The sequence below is a fragment of the Schistocerca nitens genome, chromosome 2 (genome assembly GCF_023898315.1).
Source record: "Schistocerca nitens isolate TAMUIC-IGC-003100 chromosome 2, iqSchNite1.1, whole genome shotgun sequence".
In the NCBI taxonomy this organism is placed as follows: domain Eukaryota; kingdom Metazoa; phylum Arthropoda; class Insecta; order Orthoptera; family Acrididae; genus Schistocerca; species Schistocerca nitens.
Genome location: NC_064615.1, coordinates 870,169,507 through 870,194,127, shown reverse-complemented (window position 1 = coordinate 870,194,127; position 24,621 = coordinate 870,169,507). Strand labels below are relative to the sequence as shown.

Genomic DNA, 24,621 nt, shown 5'->3' with positions numbered 1-24,621 from the left:
AGAAATGGAAGTCATTTTTTTTTCTTCTATCTCCAATGTGAATTTGATGTTTTGGTGCAGCAAATTAACTTGTTGCAAGAAATCTTGTAGGTGATGTTGTCTCTGCATTCAGATTGCGAATGTATCATATAAATATTGGGAAGAACAAAAGGATTTGTAGACTACCACCTCTAGGGCTTCTACTTTGAATGCCTTCATAAACATATTGACCACCACTGGTGATAGTGGGCAGCCCAGTGCCACTCTCTTTGTCCATAGTAATTTTCACTGAATAGAAAGTGGGTTGATGTAAGTGTGGTGTCACCGCTAGACACCACACTTGCTAGGTGGTAACTTAAATCGGCCGCGGTCCTGTAGTACATGTCGGACCCGCGTGTCGCCACTGTGTACTCGCAATCCTAGCGCCACCACATGGCAGGTCACAAGACACGGACATGACCTCGCCCCAGTTGTACGGACGACATAGCTTGCGACTAGACCTACCAAGTATTCCTCTCATTTGCCGAGAGACAGATTAAATAGCCTTCAGCTAGTCCATCGCTACTACCTAGCAAGGCGCCATGTGTATCATTGCTAATTGCTTACTACTATGCAAGAGATGTATTTCAACAAGAAGAACATCATTAAAAGTTAAGTAGATGACAATCTCTCTTCTTTTCTTTATAGTTTTTCATCCAGTCTCCTGTTTCAGAATTTACGCCCGTCTGCGTTAGTTTCGCGTGCACCTAGCCACTCATTGTGTCGAGACCTTAGGGAATCGACACAACAGTAAGCATGAATTCAGACAGTTTCATTAGTGTAGTAAATAATCTTCATGGATTTCATTAGTACTGGGGAGTGTCTTAGAGGTCCTTGTGTAAAGAGGGACACCATGTTAAAGCTCACCCTGAGGTCATCCTGGCCCAGCAGCTGGAGCTGCTGGGTGAAATGCGCCGAACTTCGTATATGGTGTTAGCATTTGCACACAAAGGGGCTGAATATTGCTATCAGGTTTTTGGTAATTCATATGTTGGTGTGCCTATGTTGTTAATAATTGGCTTAAGAGACATTCCCTCCATGTGGACTTTAGTCCATAAAATCTAGGCAGTGAGGCTGCTTGTAGCCAAAGTGTATTCATTGTCTTTTTGTCATGCTATGTATGTTGGAGTAGCTCAGTGGTCTTTCTATTTATTCAGTAAGATCATCTTTTAAGCTCCTGTAGACACCATCCTCTAATAGGTCGTACACTTTACACTAGCAGGATTGTAGAATTTCCTTCGTATTCTGTGAGGATAACTGTTTCAGAATTTTCTTGGCCATGCAGAAGTGCTTTTCTCTCTTCCATTGAGATGTTTGACTTCAGGGGAACAGCCCTGGTAAGTATATTGCCTGTGTAGCATCCTGTGGCTGTGCAAGGACAGCCTGTTCCAGCATGTTGATAAATTGCACTATTGGTAGCATTATTTGTGCTTGTGCAAAATTTAGTCCCTTTCATAATACAGAAAACGTAGCATCATCAATTATTTTCTTGTCTACATCTACATAATTTCTCTGCAATTCATAATTAAGCACCTGGCAGAGGGTTCATTGAACCACCTTCAAGGTATTTCTTACCATTCTACTCTCGAACAGTGTGAAGGAAAAACAAACATTTTAATCTTTCTGTGTGACCTCTCATATCTCTTTTTTGTGATGATGATTATGTCTCCCTCTGTAGGTGGGCACCAACAAAATATTTTCATACTCTAGAGGAGATAGCTGCTGACTGAAATTTCATTAGAAGATCCTGCCACAGTGAAAAACATCTTTGTTTTAATGATAGCCACCCGAATTTGTGTATCATATCTGTGGCACTCTCTCCCCTATTTCATGATAATACAAAATGAGCTGACCTTCTTTTGACATTTTTGATGTTCTCCATCAGTCCTATCTGATGCGGATCCCACACCACACAGCAGTACTCCAGAAGAGGGCGGACAAGCATAATCTAAGCAGTCTCTCTGGTAGCCATGTTGAATTGTCTTAGTGTTCTGCCAAAAGTCACTGTCTTTGGCTTGGATTCCCCACAACATTATCTATGTGTTCATTGGAATTTAAGTTATTTGTAACTGTAATCCCTAACTATTTAGCTGAATTTTCAGGCTGTAGATTTGTGTAAATTATTATGAACAAACAGATGGAGTGGTGATGGACTGCCCACTATCACTTGCGGTGGCCAATATTTTTAAGAAGGTATTTGAATAAGTAGCCCTGGGGGTGACAATCCACACACTCTCGTGTTTTTTCCGACATGTAAATTATGCATTTGTAGTCTGGCTGCACAGACATCATCACCTACAAGATTTACTGGAACACCTGCATTTCATGCACCAAAACATTAAATTCACAACGGAGACAGAAGGATGAGCACAGGAGAGATGCACTGAGCATAAACACCTCACAGGCAATGAATGGCTGACATAGTCCATTGTGACATGGTACTGCATCTCCCATGGACATGTCATGAGTTACTGCAGCACCAAGTTGTTGCAACAGTCCATCACCTTCTGGGACTGCATTCTATAGAGGCTGTAGAGATCCAGCTAAATGAGGAAGTAGTAAATAAAGGCAGCGGTTTTCAGTAAAGGCATAGTCCATATCAATTCAGGCAGGCTAGGAAAAAATCTTGCTGTTGTAGTCTTGGATGTTATTGAATTTAGCGTGTGTTAAAATGAAGTAACGAACACACATTTTTTTGTTTTCTCCAAAAAACTTCTGTTCCAAGATAGAGCCCTCCAAAGATGACACTGCACATACCATTTTGAAGATGCGAATTTTGGAAAAAAATTTAAATGATGTACCTCTGGAACAGTTCTAGATATTTAGTTGGGGTTTTTTCTTATTTGAAAGATAATTGCTTTATGATTACAAAGAAATCCTCCATTTGGACTTATCTGTCAAAGTTTTTTTTATCAGAAATGCCAATCCAAAAATTTTTAATTTTTTCTGTTGATTAGCACCATATAGTTCTACATTCCCTGAAAAGGAGAGCTTCCACTTTTAGGTTGAACAGGTTTTATTAATAATTGAAATTTTTGTCATACATAAAACCTGTTTTATTACCACACTATCATATAACAGGCTCATAAAAATCAAAATCTAGCCTTATTTATCATAATTTTAGATTTGAGAGATGAGTAATAGACTCATTTTTTCAAGCATTTTAAATGGTGCCAAAATGTATGTGAAAAGTCCAGAGACTTAAAGGTTTCAGTTTATACAACTTCTGTGCACTGTGTTTTGTACTGAAATTAGCCAGTCAATGAACTGAAAATGAGTTCCACTGCTTCAGTATCTTCGTTTGGTATAGAGTGATGCCTTCCTGTTGAACCAATAGGAACTGGAACAATTACAACCTTCAAAAGATTGTGAACAGGAAGTGAGCACTGATGGCATTGTTGCTGTCCTTCATCTGGAAACCTATATCCAGCAGCTGGTCCATGTGGTAGCATAAAGTTCACTACAATTTCGTTTAACTCATAACTGGTGTCTACAATCTCTGCAATCCACCAGTCACAATCATACACACATGCCACAAATATCCCCTTTCTCAGGTCGTGAATATGAATTTTATTCTGCTGTTTCTGAGGTGTTGGGCGAACAAATGAAATTTCTTCTTTCTTGCTCATTAAAGTGTATGCAATATGAGTTTGCCCATAACTTTGAGTCCAAAAATGTGTCTCCTTAATTCCTTTCACAGAAGTATTTTGTTTGGGCCATTCTTATTTTTTCTGCTCACGGAATTCTTCGATTTCCTCTTTGGACAAAAGAATGAGGACTGCAGATGTGTAAGATTTCATCACCCTTGTAAAATCCTCAGCATTCTGAATTGCAGCTGTATTTGGTCTGGAAAGATTATTTTTCGTAGCGTGGTGCTTCAGCAGACTTCTTACACCATCACAAGGCCGCTTCCCGTGACCAGTAGCACTCTATACCGAGTCAGTTGGCACAAGCACCTTACTCAATTCAAACAGCTGGTAACAATTTTTAAAATTACTAGAAGCACCATCAGAAATAATCATGATCTTCTCTGCCCCTGTTTGCAATTGAAGAATTTTGCGCATTGCTAGCAAAACGTGCTGAGTCATGCCGTGTCATCACTTATAACTGCAACACTTGTGGTCTTGTTTTGAAAATATGTCATTCCTGTAAAAATTGAAACCTGGCCATTACCCCAATGATACACTTGTACTTCTTGTGGGAGAATTAAAGACCAGTTCTCAGCAAAATCACAATAAAGAACTAAACATAGTTCTTCAACCTGTAAACACCCTTTCTTTTCTGCAATGTGTTGTTGCAATTTTGCAAATGTTGGTGTGTTACTGCTTTACCAAGTTCATCAGTGAAACTGTCAAAGGCAATAGTTTTCTTAATTAGTTTATTTTCCTCCCATGTTGCATATGTACTTTCTGCAGAGTTATCTGCTACGCCTTCCAAGCCAAGTGTCTGTAAAGACAGTCCTCCCTTTCCGGGACAGTCACCACATTCTTGAAACGAACAAGTCTCTCACTTTGTCACAGACTGCTAATGACTTCACACGCCCAACCTAGGTGTCATATATCACATGCTCCAGTAAGTTCTTCGAAGTTACCACAAAAATTTCAAAATTTTCTTAGTACACGCATAAACAAACATCTCTAGGTGGCTGTGAAACTACCCACTTGGGTCGTAGTGCATAAAATTTTGATCTTCCAATATGTGAAGTTGTATAGTTGCTCTTATAAATTGCAAAAGTTTCTTTAATACTGCGAGTCATGTAACCTTCACTTTCACAACTTTTTGACCTTCAACGGGTTACAGTTACAGTGTCTTTTTTTGTTGGCCCTCTGGCGAGAACAGTCCTTTTTATCTTCCAGATAAAATGACTGCACTATCTGAACTTAAGCTGCTTCTACAGTATGACCATAATAGGGGTCTGGTTTTCTGAAGACTGCTTTTACAGTCCTCACATTTCTTGACTTGTCTCCCATGTACTTTGATACTGATGGAACGTGGTTCAAAATTGTTTTTTTTTTGAAAATGCCTCTAGAATAATAGTTAAAACTTGCACCTTTTCACTGTAGGATGCACAATATTCAACAGCGGAATTGATATTTGTGAAAAATTCCTGACAAGAGGTGCAAGAGTGCTTTGGTTCATTTTCTTCTGAAGATGCAATTTCTACTTTGAAAAGTGTGGTCAGTTTTGCTGTAGTGTATTCATCCATAGCTTTAGTAATTTCTCTGTGCTTTCTTGATGCATAGAGCTTATGACTCGACTTCACTGACCACTGTTTCTTAACAGGAATAACACCTACCTCTGTAGTTGACTGAATCAGAGTATTTAATTCTTCCTCTATTGATGCAAAATTTGCGTCATCTGCACCATGGGAGGCTTCACCTTGTTCAGATGCTATCATTGTTATTGTGTCAAAACACAAAAAGACGTGACCGGAAACGTCTTCATTTTGAAACAGAGTCTTCAAATGAGAAGACTTATTCCCAACCTGAACGAAGTCTGTTTTTTGTTTGTCTTATATATCACTCTTTTATGGATATGCAAATAGTCAGTACACTTCACTCTCCTGTGGTCACCATCAGAAGACAGTTCAAACAATCCTTTTAGATTGGAGATTAGATTAGTTTTTCGTTCCATAGATCCTCGTGGATGTGGAACATATCACCTTTTTTTTAAGCTGAAGTAACAATACTAATAGTATGAGTATATACAATACATCATTGGTTTCTTTTAAAAAAATCGTCAATGGAGTAGAAGGAATTGGCCACTAGTAAGTCTTTCAGGCTTCTTTTAAACTGATCTTTATTTGTAACTAAATTTTTTATGTTTGCTGGCAAATTATTGAAGATGAGTGTTTATAAGTAGTGGACCCCTTTTTGAATTAAAGTAAGTGCTTTTAAGTCCTTATGCAGATCATTTTTGTTCCTGATATTATATGTATGAACTGAGCTGTTTGTTGGAAAAAGAGATATATTATTTAGGACAAATTTCATTAAGGAGTAAATATACTGAGAGGCAGTAGTTAGTATACCCAGTTCTTTGAAGAGCTTTCAACAGGACATCCGTGAATTTACTCCACAAATAATACATATTACATGGACTTTTGTTTGACTTGAAGAGTTACCCCAAAATATTATACCATATGACATTATGGAATGAAAGTAGGCGAAGTATGAAAGCTTTTTCATTTTTATGTCGCCTATGTCTGCTAACACTCGAATTGCAAATACAGATTTGTTAAGGTATTTCTGCAGTTTTGTGGTGTGCTCCTCCCAACTGAATTTATTATAAAGTTGTAATCCCAGGAATTTGAGATTGTCAACCTCTTCTATCTGCTCTTCTTCATACTTTATGCATATGCTGGGTGGAAACCTCTTACAGCTTCTGAATTGCATATAGGGAGTCTTTTCGAAGTTTAATGTCAGTGAGTTGACTTTAAACCATTTATTAATATCCATGAAAATATCATTAGCAGATCTTTCTAGAACTACACTCGACATACTATTTATTGCAATACTTGTGTCATCTGCAAACAAAACAAACTCTGCTTCTGGCAGTGTAACTGATGAGAGATCATTAATGTACACAAGAAAAAGCAATGGCCCTAAAGGGATCCTTGTGGGACACCACATGTAATTTCTTCCCATTCTGATGATGACATGACTTAATTCACTAGTCCCTTGCACTGACACCCGTTGTTTCGTGTTAGCGAGGTATGACTTGAACCATTTTGCAGTGCTGCCCGTGACACCGTAGAATTCTAATTTATTTAAAAGGATGTTGTGGTTCACACAATCAAATGCCTTTGACAAATCACAGAAAATACCTACTGCTTGTTATTTGTTATTTAATGAATTAAGTACATTTTCACTGTAGGTGTAAATAGCCTTCTCGAAATCAGAACCCTTCAGAAATCCAAACTGTGTTCTTCATAATATGTTATTTGTGGTCAGATGGTTGAGAAGCTGCCTGTACATTACTTTTTCTAGAATTTTTGAGACTGCTGGCAAAAGTGAAATCGGTCTGTAGTTTGATGGTATCTCTTTATCCCCTTTCTTGAATAGAGGCTTATTATCTGCATTCACAGAGCACACTGCAACTGTGTCTAATCGCAAATTCCTCACAAAAACACAGAACTCACTGGATGGTCTCAGATTTCTTAGAAACCTCTTTAGTAAACATATTAGCACTGAACAACTACATTACAGAAACCTGCAATGAACAACCGCGACAAAGAAACTGACAAGAAGCTACAACAAAGTGTTAGAAATATCTGCAACAATGAAAGTGAAAAGAAATAACTGCATCAATGACAATAGAAATAAACATTGTAACAAAGAAATTAGTAAGAAGCAACTTGAGTGAAGACATACATTACCCTTGAAAGTTAAAAAAATTTTTAAAATAAAACCTGTCCAACTAAAAGTGGAAGCTCTCCTTTACAGAGAATGTAGTACTACAAGGTATTAATCAACAGGAAAAAATCTAACTTTTCTGGATTGTCATTTTTGAAAAAAAATTTTTTTTTTCTGTAAATTATAAAAAAAATTCAAAAGGTGACTATAGAAGAACTTTGACAGATATGTCCAAATGGAGGATACCATTGTAACCATAAAGCAATTATCTTTCAAATAAAAAAACTCTAACAAAATATCTAGAACTGTTACAGAGATAGGATTTTAAGATTTTTTCCGAAATTTGCATCTTTTTTTCGCATCTTCAAAATGGTGTTTGCAGTGTCATCTTTGGGTGCCTGAATCTCAGGGCAGGAATTTTGTTTGGAGGATACAAAAAATATGTGTTTCTTACTTACTCCTGAATTTTGTTGTTATTGTTGTCCTGAGACTGGTTTGATTTAGCTCTGCGTGCTACTCTATCCTGTGCAAGCTTCTTCATCTCCCAGTACCTACTGCAACCTACATCCTTCTGAATCTGTTTAGTGTATTCATCTTTTGGTCTCCCTCTACGATTTTTACCCTCCATGCTGCCCTCCGATACTAAATTGGTGATCCCTTGATGCCTCAGAATATGTCCTACCAACCGATCCCGTCTTCTAGTCAAGTTGTGCCACAAATTTCTCTTCTCCCCAATTCTGTTCGGTACCTCCTCATTAGTTATCTCCTCATTAGTTATGTGATCTACCCATCTAATCTTCAGCATTGTTCTGTAGCACCACATTTGGAAAGCTTCTATTCTCTTCTTGTCTAAACTATTTATCGTCCACATTTCACTTCCATACATGGCTACATCCATACAAATACTTTTAGAAACGACTTCCTGACACTTAAATCTATACTCAATGTTAACAAATTTCTCTCTTCAGAAACGTTTTCCTTGCCATTGCCAGTCTACATTTTATATCCTCTCTACTTTGACCATCATGAGTTATTTTGCTCCCCAAATAGCAAAACTCATTTACTACTTTAAGTGTCTCATTCCCTAATCTAATTCCTGCAGCATCACCCGATTTAATTCGACTACATTCCATTATCCTCGTTTTGCTTTTGTTGATTTTCATCTTATATCCTCCTTTCAAGACACTGTCCATTCCGTTCAACTGCTCTTCCAGATCCTTTGCTGTCTCTGACAGAATTACAATGTCATCGAAGAAGTTTTTATTTCTTCTCCATGGATTTTAATTCCTGCTCCGAATTTTTCTTTTGTTCCCTTTACTGCTTCCTCAATATACAGATTGAATAACATCTGGGCTAGGCTACAACCCTGTCTCACTCCCTTCCCAACCACTGCTTCCCTTTCATGTCCCTCGACTCTTATAACTGCCATCTGGTTTCTGTACAAATTGTAAATAGCCTTTCGCTCCCTGTATTTTACCCCTGCCACCTTCAGAATTTGAAAGAGAGTATTCCAGTTAACATTGTCAAAAGCTTTCTCTAAGTCTACAAATGCTAGAAACGTAGGTTTGCCTTTTCTTAATCTTTCTTCTAAGATAAATCGTAAGGTTAGTATTGCCTCACGTGTTCCAACATTTCTACGGAATCCAAACTGATCTTCCCCGAGGTCCGCTTCTACCAGTTTTTCCATTCGTCTGTAAAGAATTCGCGTTAGTATTTTGCAGCTGTGACTTATTAAACTGATAGTTCGGTAATTTTCACATCTGTCAGCACCTGCTTTCTTTGGGACTGGAATTATTATATTCTTCTTTAAGTCTTGAGGGTATTTCGCCTGTCTCATACATCTTGCTCACCAGATGGCAGAGTTTTGTCAGGGATGGCTCTCCCAAGGCTATCAGTAGTTCTAATGGAACGTTGCTTACTCCCGGGGCCTTGTTTCGACTTAGGTCTTTCAGTGCTCTGTCAAACTCTTCACGCAGTACCATATCTCCCATTTCATCTTCTTCTACCTCCTCTTCCATTTCCATAATATTGTCCTCAAGAACATCGCCCTTGTATAGACCCTTCATATACTCCTTCCACCTTTCTGCTTTCCCTTCTTTGCTTAGAACTGGGTTTCCATCTGAGCTCTTGATATTCATGCAAGTGGTTCTTTTTTCTCCAAAGGTCTCTTTAATTTTCCTGTAGGCAGTATCTATCTTACCCCTAGCGATACATGCTTCTACATCCTTACATTTGTCCTCTAGCCAACGCTGCTTAGCCACTTTGCTCTTCGTGTCAATGTCATTTTTGAGACTTCTGTATTCCTTTTTGCCTGCTTCATTTACTGCATTTTTGATTTTCTTCTTTCATCAATCAAGTTCAATATCTCTTCTGTTACCCAAGGATTTCTATTAGCCCTCGTCTTTGTACCTACTTGACCCTCTGCTGCTTTCACTACTTCATCCCTCAAAGCTACCCATTCTTCTTCTACTGTATTTCTTTCCCCCATTCTTGTCAATCGTTCCCTAATGCTCTCCCAGAAACTCTCTACAACCTCAGGTTCTTTCAATTTATCCAGGTCCCATCTCCTTAAATTCCCACCTTTTTGCAGTTTCTTTAGTTTTAATGTGCAGTTCATAACCAATAGATTGTGGCCAGAGTCTACTTCTGCCCCTGGTAATGTCTTACAATTTAAAACCTGGTTCCTAAATCTCTGTCTTACCATTATGTAATCTATCTGACACCTTCCAGTATCTCCAGGCTTCTTCCATGTATACAGCCTTGTTTTATGTTTCTTGAACCAAGTGTTAGCTATGATTAAGTTATGCTCTGTGCAAAATTCTGCCAGGCGGCTTCCTCTTTCATTGCTTAACCCCATTCCATATTCAGCTACTACATTTCCTTGTCTTCCTTTTCCTACTATCAAGTTCCAGTCACCCATGACTATTAAATTTTCGTCTCCCTTCACTATCTGAATAATTTCTTTTATTTCATCATACATTTCATCAATCTCTTCTTCATCTGTGGAGCTAGTTGGCATATAAACTTGTACTACTGTGGTAGGCATGGGCTTCGTATCTATCTTGGCCACAATAATGCATTCACTATGCTGTTTGTAGTAGTTCGCCCACATTCCTACTTTTTTATTCATTATTAAACCTACTCCTGCATTACCCCTATTTGATTTTGTATTTATAATCCTGCATTCACCTGGACCAGAAGTCTTGTTCATTCTGCCACCAAACTTCACTAATTCCCACTATATCTAACTTAAACGTATCCATTTCCCTTTTTAAATTTTCTAACCTACCTGCCCGATGAAGGGTATTTCAGTAACATCTGAGACTATGAAGGTAACCCCCCTGCATGAAGTGATATGGATTATGCCTAAAGCAAGGACTGAGGCACAGTCTTGAGTGTGGTCAAAGCACAGCAGCAGCTTTTGAGCAAGATTCAAATCTGGTGGGCATAAAATGGTAATTTGATCCTTCTCCCACCAGACTCATCTCCTGAAGTCACTGAAAACTTTAGAGAGAAACTCAGTCCACTTCAATGTAAGTTCTCCAGTCACACTGTAATCATTGAGTGGAGACTTTAATCATCCAATAATTATTGGGAAAATTAGTTTTGTTTGGGGTGGGCATAATAAGACATACTGTGAAACTTTACTAAATGCCTTCTCTGAAAATTGACTAGAACAGATAGTTAGGAACCCCACTCACGATGGCAATATATTGGATCTAATGACAAGAAATAGACTTGACCTCTTTGAGGATGATCACATTGAACCTGGATCAGTAACCATGATGCAGCTGTTCCCACAATGATTATCAAAGTGAAAAGGACAACTAAAACAAGCAGAAATACACACATGTTCAGTAAACTAGATAGAAAATTGGTAGTTTCATATCTTAATGAGGAACTTGAAACTTTTAACACAGGGCAGGAACATGTAAAGGAACTCTGGCCCAAGTTTAAAAGAATAGTTGACCATGCAGTGGATAGATATGTACCCAGTAGAACAGTTCATAAAAGGATGGAACCTCTATGGTACACAGTTGTTGTAAAGAAACTTCTAAAGAAACAGAGATTACTGCTTAGTAGGTGTAAAACAAAGCATAGAGCTATAGATAGTGAGATACTGAATGAAACACATTTGGCTGTTGGTAGAGAAATGTGTGATGGATTCAATGACTACCATAGCAGAATACTGTCAAGTGATCTTTCACAGAACCCAAAGAATATCTGGTCGTATGTAAAGGCTGTTAGTGACATCAAGTTTAGCATCCAATCTGAAGCAAATGAGACAGGAACTGAAAGTGATGGTAGCAGGGCAAAAGCTGAAACACGTAACTCCATTTACAAATGTTTCCATACAAAGGAAAACCAACAGAACTGCCGCAATTTAATCCTCATAGCACTGAAAATATGAGTGAAGTATGTATTAGTGTCAGTGGGGTTGAGAAACAGCTGAAATCATTAAAATTAAACAAAACTCAAGTCCCCGATGGAATCCCTGTCAGATTCTATACTGACTTTGAGGTTGAGTTAGCCCTCTTCTAAATATAATGTATCATAGACCCTTGAACAAAAAACCTTGCCCAGTTCTTGGAAAAAGGCTCAGGTCACACCCGTCTACAAGAAGGGTAGTAGAAGTTATCCACAAAACTAATGTCCAGTATCCTTGACACTGATTTGTTGTAGGATCTGAGCCCAAACATAATGAGGTATCTTGAACAGAATGACCTCCTCAATGCCAATCAGCATGTATTTCAAAAACACTGGTCATATGAAACCTAATTTGCAATTTTCTCACATGGCATATTGAAAGCAGTATTTTTGATTTTCAAAAAGCATTTGACTCGGTACTGCACCTACGCTTAGTGTCAAAAGTACGATCATATGGGGTATCAAGTGAAATTTATGACTGGATTGAGGTCTTTTTGGTAGAGAGGACACTGGGTGTTATCTTGGGTGGATAGTCATTGGCATATGTAGAATTTACTTTGAGTGTGCCCCAGAGAAGTGTGTTGGGACCATTGTTGTTCATGTTGTATATTAATGACCGTGTGAACAATATTAATAGTAAAATCAGGCTTTTTGCAGGTGATGCAGCTATCTATAATGAAGTACTATCTGAAAGAAGCTGCATAAATATTCAGTCACATCTTGATAAGATTTCAACATGGTGCAGAGATTGGCAACTTGCTCTAAATATTCAGAAATGTAAAATCTTCCACTTGACAGAACAAAAAAATGTGGTATCCTACGACTATAATATCAGCGAGTCACTTTTGGAATCCGCAAACTCGTATGAATACCTGGGTGTAACACTGTTTAGGGACATGAAATGGAATGATCACATAGGTAAAGCAGGTGACAGACTTCAGTTTATTGCTAGAAAACTGGGGAAGTGCAATCAGTCTACAAAGGAGATTGCTTACAAATCACTCATTTGACCAGTTCTAGAATATTGCTCAAGTGTGTGGGACACATGTCAGATAGGATTAACAGGGATAATGAATGAATACAGTGAAGGACAGTACAAATGGTCACAGGTTTGTTTAATCCACGGGAGAGTCTCACAGAGATACTGAAGGAACTGAATTACAAGACTCTTGAAGATAGACGTAAACTATCCCGAGAAAGTCTATTAATAAAGTTTCAAGAACCACCTCTAAACGATAACTCCAGGAACATACTACAATCCCCTACATATCACTCACATAGGGATCTTGAGGATAAGATTAGAATAATTACTGCACACATACACAGAGGCATTCAAACAATCATTCTTTCCATGCTCCAGACATGAATGGAACAGAAAGAAACCCTAGTGCAATGGTACGTACCCTCTGCCATGCACCTGATGGTGATTGGCAGAGTTAGATGTAGATGGGAATATGCTCCAGTCATGGCAACTGAAGAAGACGAATGTATAATCGCCACACCAGCAGAGACTCGTGTCCAGTGATGTGCTTCCCCCACCACTGCCCCAGGCTCATGCCTGTGGGTGGCCGGCTAGGGGCTGCAGATGGGGTGTGTAGGATATAAAGCTGGAGGACAGAAGAAGTTAGCCAGTCATCGGGAACATCTGTAGATGGCGAGAAACTGTCTTGTCAAAATATTGCACCTTCTGATGATGCAACATGGCTGAAAACCTGAGAAATATTCAAAATATTCCTATGCCAGGAAAATCTCAAATCTTTCTTGAAATAGTTAGCAACTGCCTTCAAGTGTGTGACGGTTCAATTTCTTCAACTTGTCTTTGACACTCTCCTACAAGTTACAAAAACCTGTGACAATTTAAGCTGCCTTTCTCTGTATGTGTTCATTATCAACTGTTAGTCCTACTTGGAATGGGTCCCACACACTTGAGCAGTGTTGTAGGATGCGTCACATGAGTAGTTTGCAATAAATCTCTTTGTAGCCTGACTATTTCCTTAGTATTCTACCTGTAAACTGAAGTCTGCCATCTGCTTTACGTATACTAAGCATATGTGATCATTTCATTTCACATCCCTAAAACGTGGTACACCCAGGTATTTTTATGAGTTGACAGATTCCAATTGCAACTCACTGATAAAGTTAGTCATGCAATACTACATTCTCTATTATGAAGTGCACCATTTTATATTTCTGAACAATTAAAGCAAGTTGCAAGTCTTTCCACAACTTTGAAATCTTATCTCGAATTGACTGAAAATTTGTGCTCTCCCCCTCCCAAGGCACTGCTTCATTATAGATAATTGCATCCTGTCTGAAAACTCTAAGGTTACTATTGATATTGTCTGTATCATTAATAAACAATATGAACAGCGAGGGCCCAAAACACTTCCTTGGGGCACACCCGAAGTTACTTGAACTATCAATGACACTCCATCCAAGATAATATGCTGTGTCGTCCCTACCAGGAAATCCCCTATCCAGTCACAAATTTTTCTTGTTTCCGCTTATGATTGTTTCTTTGATAATAAGCATAGATGTGGTACTGAGCTAAATGCTTTCAGGACATCGAAAAACACTGCGTCCGTAGGGATTGGACAAAAATATGGAAACACTGTGAGAAATGCATGCTTGAATGTAAATGCAGATGCTAGCCAAACCTGCAGGTTGCACTTGTGAATTGTTCTCAATAGGTTTCAAGTGTCAGTTATGGTCAAAACAGTATTCTGGGTAGTTGTGAGTGCATTATGTTTGAGCTAACTGACTTCAAACGTAGCAAATTATCAGCACTAATGTGGTGGGTGGTTATGTAACAAAGGTAACCAAAGTATTTGGTTCTTCAAGAGTCATGGCGTTGAAGATTTATACTCTTTAAAGAGAAAGTGGAAAAGATACATCCGGTAAGTCACAAGACAATCATCGAAGAGGATTGTGATGAAAAATAAGAGGACAACAGCTGCAAAAGTCACTGCAGAACTGAATGTTGCACCCATTGAACCCTGTTGTCACCAAAACAACACAAAGGAAGCTCCAGGAGCTGGGAATTGTAGGAAGAGATGGAATTCAAAAAACCACCCACTAGTGATGCACATGCCCATAACAGGAAAATTTGGTCCATCCTAAGATACAGTGTTTGTTCTCCAATGGTGATGATGTGTTCCAGAACAACAGAGACCCTGTTCAGACAGCTCGCAGTGTCCAGGACAAATTTTATGAACATGAACATGACTTGTTTCAACTTCCATGGCCATTACAGGCACCGGTTCTCAATATAATTGTTCTTTTGTTGCCTGCTTTGGATAGAAGGGTGGGTGATCAGTAGCCACTTCCATTGTAGTTACCTGAACGTCTATATCTTACTGCCTTGATCAATGGCTTTCAGGAAGTTATGAAAGAGAACTGCAAATTGAGTTTCACATGATTGGTGTTTTCGGAATCTGTGCTGGTTTCCATGGAAGAAGTCATTCTATTAGATATACCTTATTATGTTTGAGCTTGGAGTAAGTTCTAAGGTTCGACAACAAATGGATGTCAAGGATATTGTATGGTAGTTTTGTGGATGATCTCTGTCATCATTCTTACAAGGAGGATGACCTATGGCTCTGTTTTCTGTTTGAAGATCTGTGCTTGATTGAGGCTGAGAGAGGGGCTAACTGAGCCACAAACTCCATATGGAATGTGATAGTGATTCAGTTGTACCTCATCATGTTGTTAACAAAGCCTTTGTGATGTACCATAATGCATGACCCTAAATTGCAGTACTATTGAAGAAATAATTTTTTTTTATACATATTGACTAAAAGTGTCATTCCATTTCCTTTCTTATGGTGCCTACAGTAGCTACATTCTAAGGAATATCCATCTAATTTAAATCACCAGTAAATTGTTTCACCCTGCTCCTGGTCATGTTCTGTTATTGCCAATATATGTCGCTCATTCTCAGCTAGGCAGTATTTTGCAATTCAGACCTGTCTTCATTGTTGGACAGCACCATGACCACAGCCAAACGAAATGGAATTATGTAGCATTTGTGAAGACCACAATATTTCTGACCCCACTTAGCAACTTAATGCCAATGAAGACTAAACATCCAATTGAGGGGAATCACAGGTAGTCATTTCTAGAAATGTATGACAACAAAATTCTGCAAAAAATATGTCTGTACATCACATTCCAGGACGGGACAACTGCTCCCCTTCCCCCCTCATTGATGCCAATGGTGCTGCTTCTTGACATAATTTTGCTGCCCTACTGTGGTAGATATCCCACCTGACGTGGCAAAATGGTTCTGTTTCATAATTGTATTAATGTTGCAGTTTTGCATATTAAAAGCGTGTTCAGTGCCTGCTAACCAACTTGTATTTCAACTTTCGAACACTTATAGCGGTACTCTCACACTACTTGTACATGCAAATCAAATTCTGAGCCTCATTATATCTTAGACATAAAATTCATGATTAATGAAAATGCTAACTTGAGCAGGAAGTCTCCTGCCAGACGTGTTAACTTGGAGTTTCCTAATTACTTTGCGTAATGATTTTTTAACGTTCTTTGACTTCGGTACCCGTAGAATTATTCATAGTTTTGTTAATCTCATGACAGATTCCCGTGGACAGCAAATTGGTTGAGAAAAGAAATCCGTGAGGATTGGTCGAAGAGTTGCATTTTTGTGAGGAATGTACGTTATCCATGTTGTATACGATTTCGCATATACACTGCTGGCCACTGTAAATGCAACACCCTGATGGAAGCATCCGAATCAAGTGAAATTTACACCATGGGTTTGCAGCAATGAGATATGCAACTGATTAGAATTTCTGCGCAGACGCACATCACGCGCGCCTGTGGCGCCACCTCATAGCGCCATTTAAGGCTTGGCGATTTCGACGAGTGTACGTTCGGCACGTGTGTTTACCTTGTGGTTGTTTCACAAGACGATCAGTTATGCCTCGTAGACAACAGCGAACATCTTTTGATCAAGTATCCGAGTTCGACAGAGGAAGGATAGTGGCTTACCGAGATTGTGGATTATCATACAGAGAAATCGCTAGTCGTGTTGGACGAAACCAAACAACTGTAATGCGGATATGTGACCGTTGGATGCAGGAGGGTACGACGGACCGACGTGGTCGATCGCATTCACCTCGGTGCACCACTGCACGTGCTGATAGGCAAATTGTGCGCATGGCAGTGACGGATCTGTAACGCATCATCCAGTGTCTGCGCGTACCATTCGACGCCGTTTACAGCAGAGTGGTCTGACCGCAAGACGTACAGTGCTTCGTCTACCTTTGACGCAGAACCACAGACGTCTCCGTCGCCAATGGTGTGATGACAGACGGATGTGGACGGCAGAATGGAATGACGTTGTCTTTACCGACGAGGCACGCTTCTGTCTGCAGCACCACGATGGTCGGATTCGAGTGTGGAGACAACGTGGAGAGAGGATGCTGGACAGCTGCATTATGCACCGACACACTAGTCTTGCACCGGGTATTATGGTATGGGGCGGTATTGGATATTACTCTCGCACGCCTCTAGTACGCATTGCCGGTACTTGAAATAGCCGGCGGTACATATCCGAGGTGCTGGAGCCAGTTGTCCTTCCTTACCTTCAGGGCTCGGCCACAGCCATATTTCAACAGGATAATGCGCGACCACACGTGGCACGCATTGTCCAAAGGTTCTTCGGCAATAACCAGATTGAATTGCTTCCCTGGCCGGCTCGCTCTCCGGATCTTTCGCCGATAGAAAACATGTGGTCCATGGTTGCTCAACGAGTGACCCAGATTACATCCCCAGCTGCCACACCAGATGATCTTTGGCAACGTGTGGAAGCTGCTTGGGCTGCTGTACCCCAGGAACACATCCAACGTCTCTTTGACTCAATGCCGAGACGTGTGGCAGCGGTGATCTCCAACAATGGCGGCTACTCTGGCTACTGATTCTGGCAGGAACCACATCTCACAGACGTCTGTAAACGTAATCATTTGATACTTGGTCAACATGTTATCTACAAAATAAATCTTGTTGTACTACCTCTTGTCTTTCTTGGTGTTGCATTTACGGTGGCCAGCAGTGTACATTACCATTCTCGAACTAACATTCAAGTAGGTGCCAGCTGGCTCGCTCATACGTAGACCGAAAATCGCGTGTAAGCAGCGCCTTATTCCGATTCTAGCTACTGTTTGCAAGCCAGACTACACGGGAAAGTGTTTCAGGCGGGGGTGGACTCTACGTCACTCGTATCTTGGTTGTGGCGGGTTCTTCAGTTGTTTGGAAGCTGTTCCAGTTTCCGGGTGCCATTATTTCATGTTTACGCTTCATCGTTAATTGTAAGGAAAGCATTTTACTTATTCCTGTAAAATCACCTTTCTGAAAGTGCAAAAGAATAGCATTTGGTTGAAACATGAAACTTATAACTGTCTTTTACTCAAAATGTTCAGCGAATCGGAATCGAATTTTCTGTCGAGTGACGAGAAGTTGGAAGAGTTACATTGTACCAAAAGACAAAAAACGAAACTTTTACGAGAATGTGATACTACAGTATAGCGACATGGATTTTTGCAACATTCGTGTGCGGCGTCATGTGGTAGAGTCATTATAATAAGCATCTGGCAGGGGGAATAGGAAGCTGCTTGCACTACTGCACATTCTGATCTGGCCACAAAGCAGCAAGCTTTAGAGACCTGGCAGACAGAGTTAACATCTCTATTGGTTCCTTGCACTTTGTCATAGAAAGTGTGACTTTGTCGTTTAGGAGTCGACGTCATAAAGTGGCCGTCTGACAAGGAAAGGACACAAATTGCCCTCGGAAAACAACTATATTCCCTTGCAATTACAAATAGTCTGTGATCACAACCGACAGATTCGGGACTTACTCGTCGTTTATCCGTGTTCTGTCCACGACGGGAGAGTGTTCAGGACGTCAGCACTTTACCAAACACTTTACCAAACTCTCGAAGAAAAGTGCGAGGATTTTTGTCTTTTGGGTGACAATGCCTGCCCCTGAATTAGCAATTTATTAACCCCGTTTAGAAATACAAGCCATTTGATGCAAAAAGACAACCAGAGTTCGAATAAAATAGATGTTTATTCCGTAAGTGACCGTTTTCGAGTTAATACCAATTTTCGAACCAGCCAGGGCTTGCAAAGTTAAATTTACGTCCAAAATAACAATACATAATGTGTGTGTGTGTCCGGTCCCAAGTGTACCTGCCATTTATGTATCGGCGTTGTGTACCGTTATTTTGGACGTACATTTAACTTTGCAAGCCGTGGTTACTTCGAATAAATGTCTATTTTATTCGCAACCCTGGCCGTCTTTTTTCATCGCAATTCAATAAAAGTTGCTGCCTCATAACATCCAGCATGCTAGGAGTATGCAAACACAGGGAATTTGTGTAGAGTTCTGAGTTATTTTAACATGATGCAGGAAATACCTGTGGCGTTTGTTGATCTAACTGCCGCCTTCGACAGTGTGGAGGGAAGGCCTTATGTACAAATTTCTCCGCACCATACCCTGCAGAACAATGGTTTGACTGGTTAACAGCATGCTAAGCGATCGGAAGTTCCTGGTAATCACTGGAAGCAACATCAGTAAGGAGACGAAGCTAGACGACGGATTGTCCCCAAGGATTAGTTCTCTCACCATTACTGCTCGACCTATATCTACCCGACACTTCGTCCAGAAAATCCTGCTATGCCGATGACCTGGCTCTAGCTGTACAACACCAGGAAATACAGACAACAGAAGAGATTCTAACCAATGACCTGCCTGTATTAGACAATTACTTCAAAATCTGGAGACTCCAACCCAGTGTGAGTCAAACAGAAGTGTATTGCTTCCATTTAAATAATCGGTTGGCGAACGTAAACCTGGAAGTAAGTTTCAGAGGCAGAATTCTACCCGTGCATAGCGACCTGCCACTTTTAAATCGTCAGAGACCGAACTCGCGCCATCCAACTCTGTGCGATGCTGCTGACTTGGTTGCTAAGGATTTCAAACCCCTTGAAGAATGGAAAGGACGGTGGGAAGCAGTGACAGATGTGCGCCTGCATAACATCTCAGGTGCTAAACTTCCAAGTGGATTTGACCTACAACGAAAGACCAGGACTAACCTCAAACAGAATACGTACCGGCCATAGCCGATGCAGGGATACTCGCTGTAAGTGGAAGAAGCTGCCTTATCCAGCTTGTGACTGCGGGGCTCCATATCAGACTGTTCACCACATTGTCAGTGAATGCAGGATTCGAGCCTATCACGGTTCTGAAGAGGACTTACTGTTAGCAGCTCCAGATGCAGTGCGCTGGATTGGACTGGATATTCAGTTGTAAAGCCAAACTTAAGTTTCTTGTGTATAAGTTAGTACATGTGTGTATGCGATTTAATTTTATTGTAAGTCTCTACTAGCTATACGCTAAATAAAATAAATAAATAAAAATGGCACTCTCGAAAAGCAGGTGTGTTGTTGAGCACTGTTTTGGACGGTTAAGACAGCGTTTTAAACAGTTGTGCCATCTAAATTTGAGGGAAGTTGAAAACATAGGTCACTTCATTCCAAACTGTCGTGATCTGCACAATCTCCGTGGGAGATAACTTAATATTCGAAGAAAACTGAGTTACATGTAGTAATAGCTGTATTACTGTTTGGTAGACCGGTTTACAACTTTTAAGATTTTCTAAATCTACTGATCCGCCACTACGCGCGACGGAAATTCAGCCAGAAATGGGACGATCAGCGTTTAAACAGAGCAAACACGAGGGTTTCTACGTCAACGTAGGTACGCATGCGCAGTAATGCCAGTTCGGAGGTTTGGAAGTAGCTTTCTGGCAGCTGCTTGAACAAACCAGTTCAAATCACACCGACAGGATCTGACGTCACGAAATGTTTTTGTGAAGCGGTCAGCGGGACTTAGAACTACGGAAGCACGTGGTCTGCAGTAGTGGAACGGAATTTGTTATTGTAGTGAACAATCCGGTGGGTAACAGTTAAATAATGCTGGGAAGTAGAAAATCATCAACTTGTATTGCGCAAGAATACCTTCTAAAATTTCCATGTGCGATATTTAAATCTCTCTTGAAACCATCGGAGCTGAACACTTGATGAATTTCATCTCGCTTGGAACTTCGCCTGTGAAAGGTATTTTGTACTTTAATATTATTTGAAAATAATATATGATAAGTTCGTTTTATGAACAACAAACTTTATTAAACACGGCTGCATTCCACCCAAATTTGGTGTTACGACTACAGTCAACGATGCAACTTCAAAATTTGTTTACTGTTTGTAGTAGTTAACCATTGAGCTACTCCATATTTTACTCAAAGAAAGTCACTAGGTAATTACAATTATAAGGTCTCCAATGGTACGTCGCATTCAAAATCAGTACAAAATATACCCTTTACTGACGACACCGGATACGCGGGAACCTCGAATTAGTACCAACTACAATAGAAAATTTTATGAGGCTTTAGTACTCTAGGGTTACAGCAATTTTTTACAAGACGTTGCGATATTTTGTGTAGTTACAGCTTCCTAATATCGTTTAAGGGAAATTGTGTCTGAGCAAATTGAATTAACAAAAGAACACGTGAAACACGAAACAAATTGGCATCAAATGTAATCATTAATTTGCGACAATTCACGTGCAAAACATGGCCAGTCACCAGTTATACCTATCATGGAAACAACTGCATTTCTTGAAAGTAAAATTAAAAGGCTTTATTATTTTCAATTACTTGACTATATATCCGTATTGACGAAGGGTAATCCAATATTGGGCACTGGCACAATATTAGAGAACTGATATTGTGGCACCAAGGATAGACACTTTGTAGAGAGAACCAAATGGTTAAAATTAATAAATTGGCAACTTGAGGTTCTGCTTTATCTCACGCTGTACATGGGTACTTCGCAAATACTATGACAATGTGAAGAATCATAAATCATTAACTTTGTAATTGAAAATTATTGTTATTATTATTGTTGTTGTGGTCTTCAGCCCAGAGACTGGTTTGTTGCTCCTCTCCATGCTACTCTGCCCTGTGCAAGCCTCTTTGTTTCTGAATAACTGCTGAAACCTGTGTCCTTCCGAATCTGCTTAGTGTATTCATCTCTTGGTCTCCGCTACGATTTTTACCCTCTACAGTTTCCTCCAGCACTAAATTGGTGATCCCTTGATGCCTCAGAACGTGTCCTACCAAGTGATCTCTTTTAATCAAGTTGTGCCACAAATTCCTCAATTCTGTTCTGTGCCTCCTCATTAGTTACGTGATCTACCCATCTAATCTTCAGCATTCTTCTGTAGCACCACATTTTGAAATCTATTCTCTTCTAGTCTGACCTAGTTATCATTCATGCTTTGGTTCCAAACATTGCTACACTCCATACAAATACTTTTAGAAAAGACTTCGTGACACATCTGTACTCAATGTTAACAAATTTCTCTTCTTCAGAGGTGCTTTTCTTGCCATGCCCAGTCTATATTTTATACCCTCCCTACTGTGAGAGTCATCACTTATTTTGCTTCACAAATAGCAGAACTTAATTTACTACTTTAAGTGTCTCATCTCCTAATCTAATTCCCTCAGCATCACCTGATTTAATTCGACTGCATTCCAATATTCTTTTTTTTACTTTTGTTGATGTTCATCTTATATCCTCCTTTCAAGACACTGTCCATTCCGTTCAGCTGCTCTTCCAGGTCTTTTGCTGTGTCTGACAGAATTACAATCTCATCAACAAACCCCAAAGTTTTTATTTCTTCTCCATGAATTTTGATTCGTTCTCCAAATTTTTCTTTTATTTCCTTTAGGCTACTTCTGAATAACATCGTGGATAGGCTACAACCCTATCTCACTCCCTTCTCAACCATTGCTTCCCTTTCTTGCCCCTCAACTCTTATAACTGCTATCTGGTTTCTGAGTAAATTGTAAATAGCATTTTGCTCCGTGTATTTTACCCCTGCCACCTTCAGAATACTGATTTAGGTTTTCCGTGATTTCCCTAAATCGCTCCAGGAAAATGTCAGGATGGTTCCTTTCAAAGGGCACGGCCGACTTCCTTCCCCGTCCTTCCCTAATCCGATGAGACCGATGACCTCGCTGTCTGGTCTCCTTCCCCAAAACAACCAACCAACCAACCTTCAGAATTTTAAAGAGAATATTTCACTGAACTTTGTCAAAAGCTTTTTCTAAGTCTACAAATGCTAGACACGTAGGTCTGCTTTTCCTTAACCTATCATGTAAGATAAGTCATAGGGTCAGTATTGCCTCGCATATTCCAACATTTCTCTGAATCCGAAGTTTTCAGAATCCAAATTGATCTTCACAGAGTTTGGCTTCTGCTGGTTTTTCCATTTATCTGTAAAGAATTTGTGTTAGTATTTTGCAACTCTGACTTACTAAACTTATAGTTCGGTAATTTTCACACCTGTCAGCACCTGTTATTTTTTTTATTTTTTTATTTATTTATTTATTTATTTATTTTTTTTTTTGTTGTTGGAATTATTATATTCTTCTTGAAGTCTGAGGGTATTTCACCTATCTCATACATCTTGCTCATGAGATGGAAGAGGCTGGCTCTCCCAAGGCTATCAGTAATTCTAATGGAATGTTGTATAATCCCGGGGCCTTGTGTTGACTTAGTATTAGTGAAGGGAAATTGAAGTATTTTATTGAATATTGGCTGCATCAAAAGCAGTTTCAGACATTTACTAGAGGCAGCTTATTAAACTGAAGGTGAACCATTCTAATATTTGTGTATTATTTCATGTCATGTAGTAAGCTTATATTTTCTAGTTCCTATATTAATTTGTGTGTTTTGTTCTGATAAAAACTTAACAAAAAACAATTGACTGTAAAGTGATATGAAAATGCCCACTCTATCATCATGGGGCACTGGTGGGGGGGGGGGGGGCAAAAAAAAATAAAAAAAATCCATTGACTTAGGGGAGACATGATGTTTTCTTAGCAAACATTGTGTGATATATTGAATTACTGCATAATAAAATCACTGGACATTGTACACTACTGGCCATTAAAATTGCTACACCACGAAGATGACATGCTACAGACATGAAATTTAACCGACAGGAATAATACGGTGTGATATGCAAATGATTAGCTTTTCAGAGCATTCTCACAAGTTTGGTGCTGTTGGCGGCACCTAAAACATGCTGACATGAAATTTTCCAACCGATTTCTCATACACAAACAGCAGTTGACCGGCGTTGCCTGGTGAAACGTTGTGATCCCTCGTGTAAAGAGGAGAGATGCGTACCATCACGTTTCCGCCTTTGATAAAGGTCGGATTGTAGCCTATTGCGATTGTGATTTATCGTATCGCGACATTGCTGCTCGTGTTGGTCGAGATCCAATGACTGTTAGCAGAATATGGGATCAGTGGGTTCAGGAGGGTAATACGGAACGCCGTGCTGGATCCCAACAGCCATGTATCACTAGCAGTCGAGGTGACAGGCATCGTATCCGCATGGCTGTACCGGATCGTGCAGCCAAGTCTCGATCCCTGAGTCAACAGATGGGGACGTTTGCAAGACAACAACCGTCTGCACGAACATTTCAACGACATTTGCAGCAGCAGGGACTATCAGCTCGGATACCATGGCTGTGGTTACCGTTGACACTGCATGACAGACAGGAGCGCCTGCAATGGTGTACTTGACGACGAACCTGGGTTCACGAGTGGCAAAACGTCATTTTTTCGGATGAATCCAGGTTCTGTTTACAGCATCATGATGGTCGCATCCGTGTTTGGCGACATCACGGTGAACGACCATTGGAAGCGTGTATTCGTCATCACC

At 39.9% G+C, this 24,621-nt stretch overlaps 1 protein-coding gene across 8 annotated transcripts in view; it reads left to right on the top strand.

Annotated features, from left to right (window-relative positions):
* Nucleotides 1–24,621, top strand: part of LOC126237144 (protein phtf) — a 209,223-nt gene that overhangs the window by 58,432 nt on the left and 126,170 nt on the right. The window contains exon 1 of one of the 8 annotated variants that reach the window (XM_049946986.1): nucleotides 20,690–20,939. The exons of 6 other annotated variants lie outside the window; for them this stretch is intronic. In XM_049946986.1, coding sequence (XP_049802943.1) covers nucleotides 20,903–20,939 — 37 coding nt within the window. In that variant the 5' untranslated portion in view covers nucleotides 20,690–20,902. Of the gene's footprint in view, nucleotides 1–20,689; nucleotides 20,940–24,621 lie in introns of those variants that run through there. One more of the 8 variants, XM_049946987.1, reaches the window with a different exon arrangement.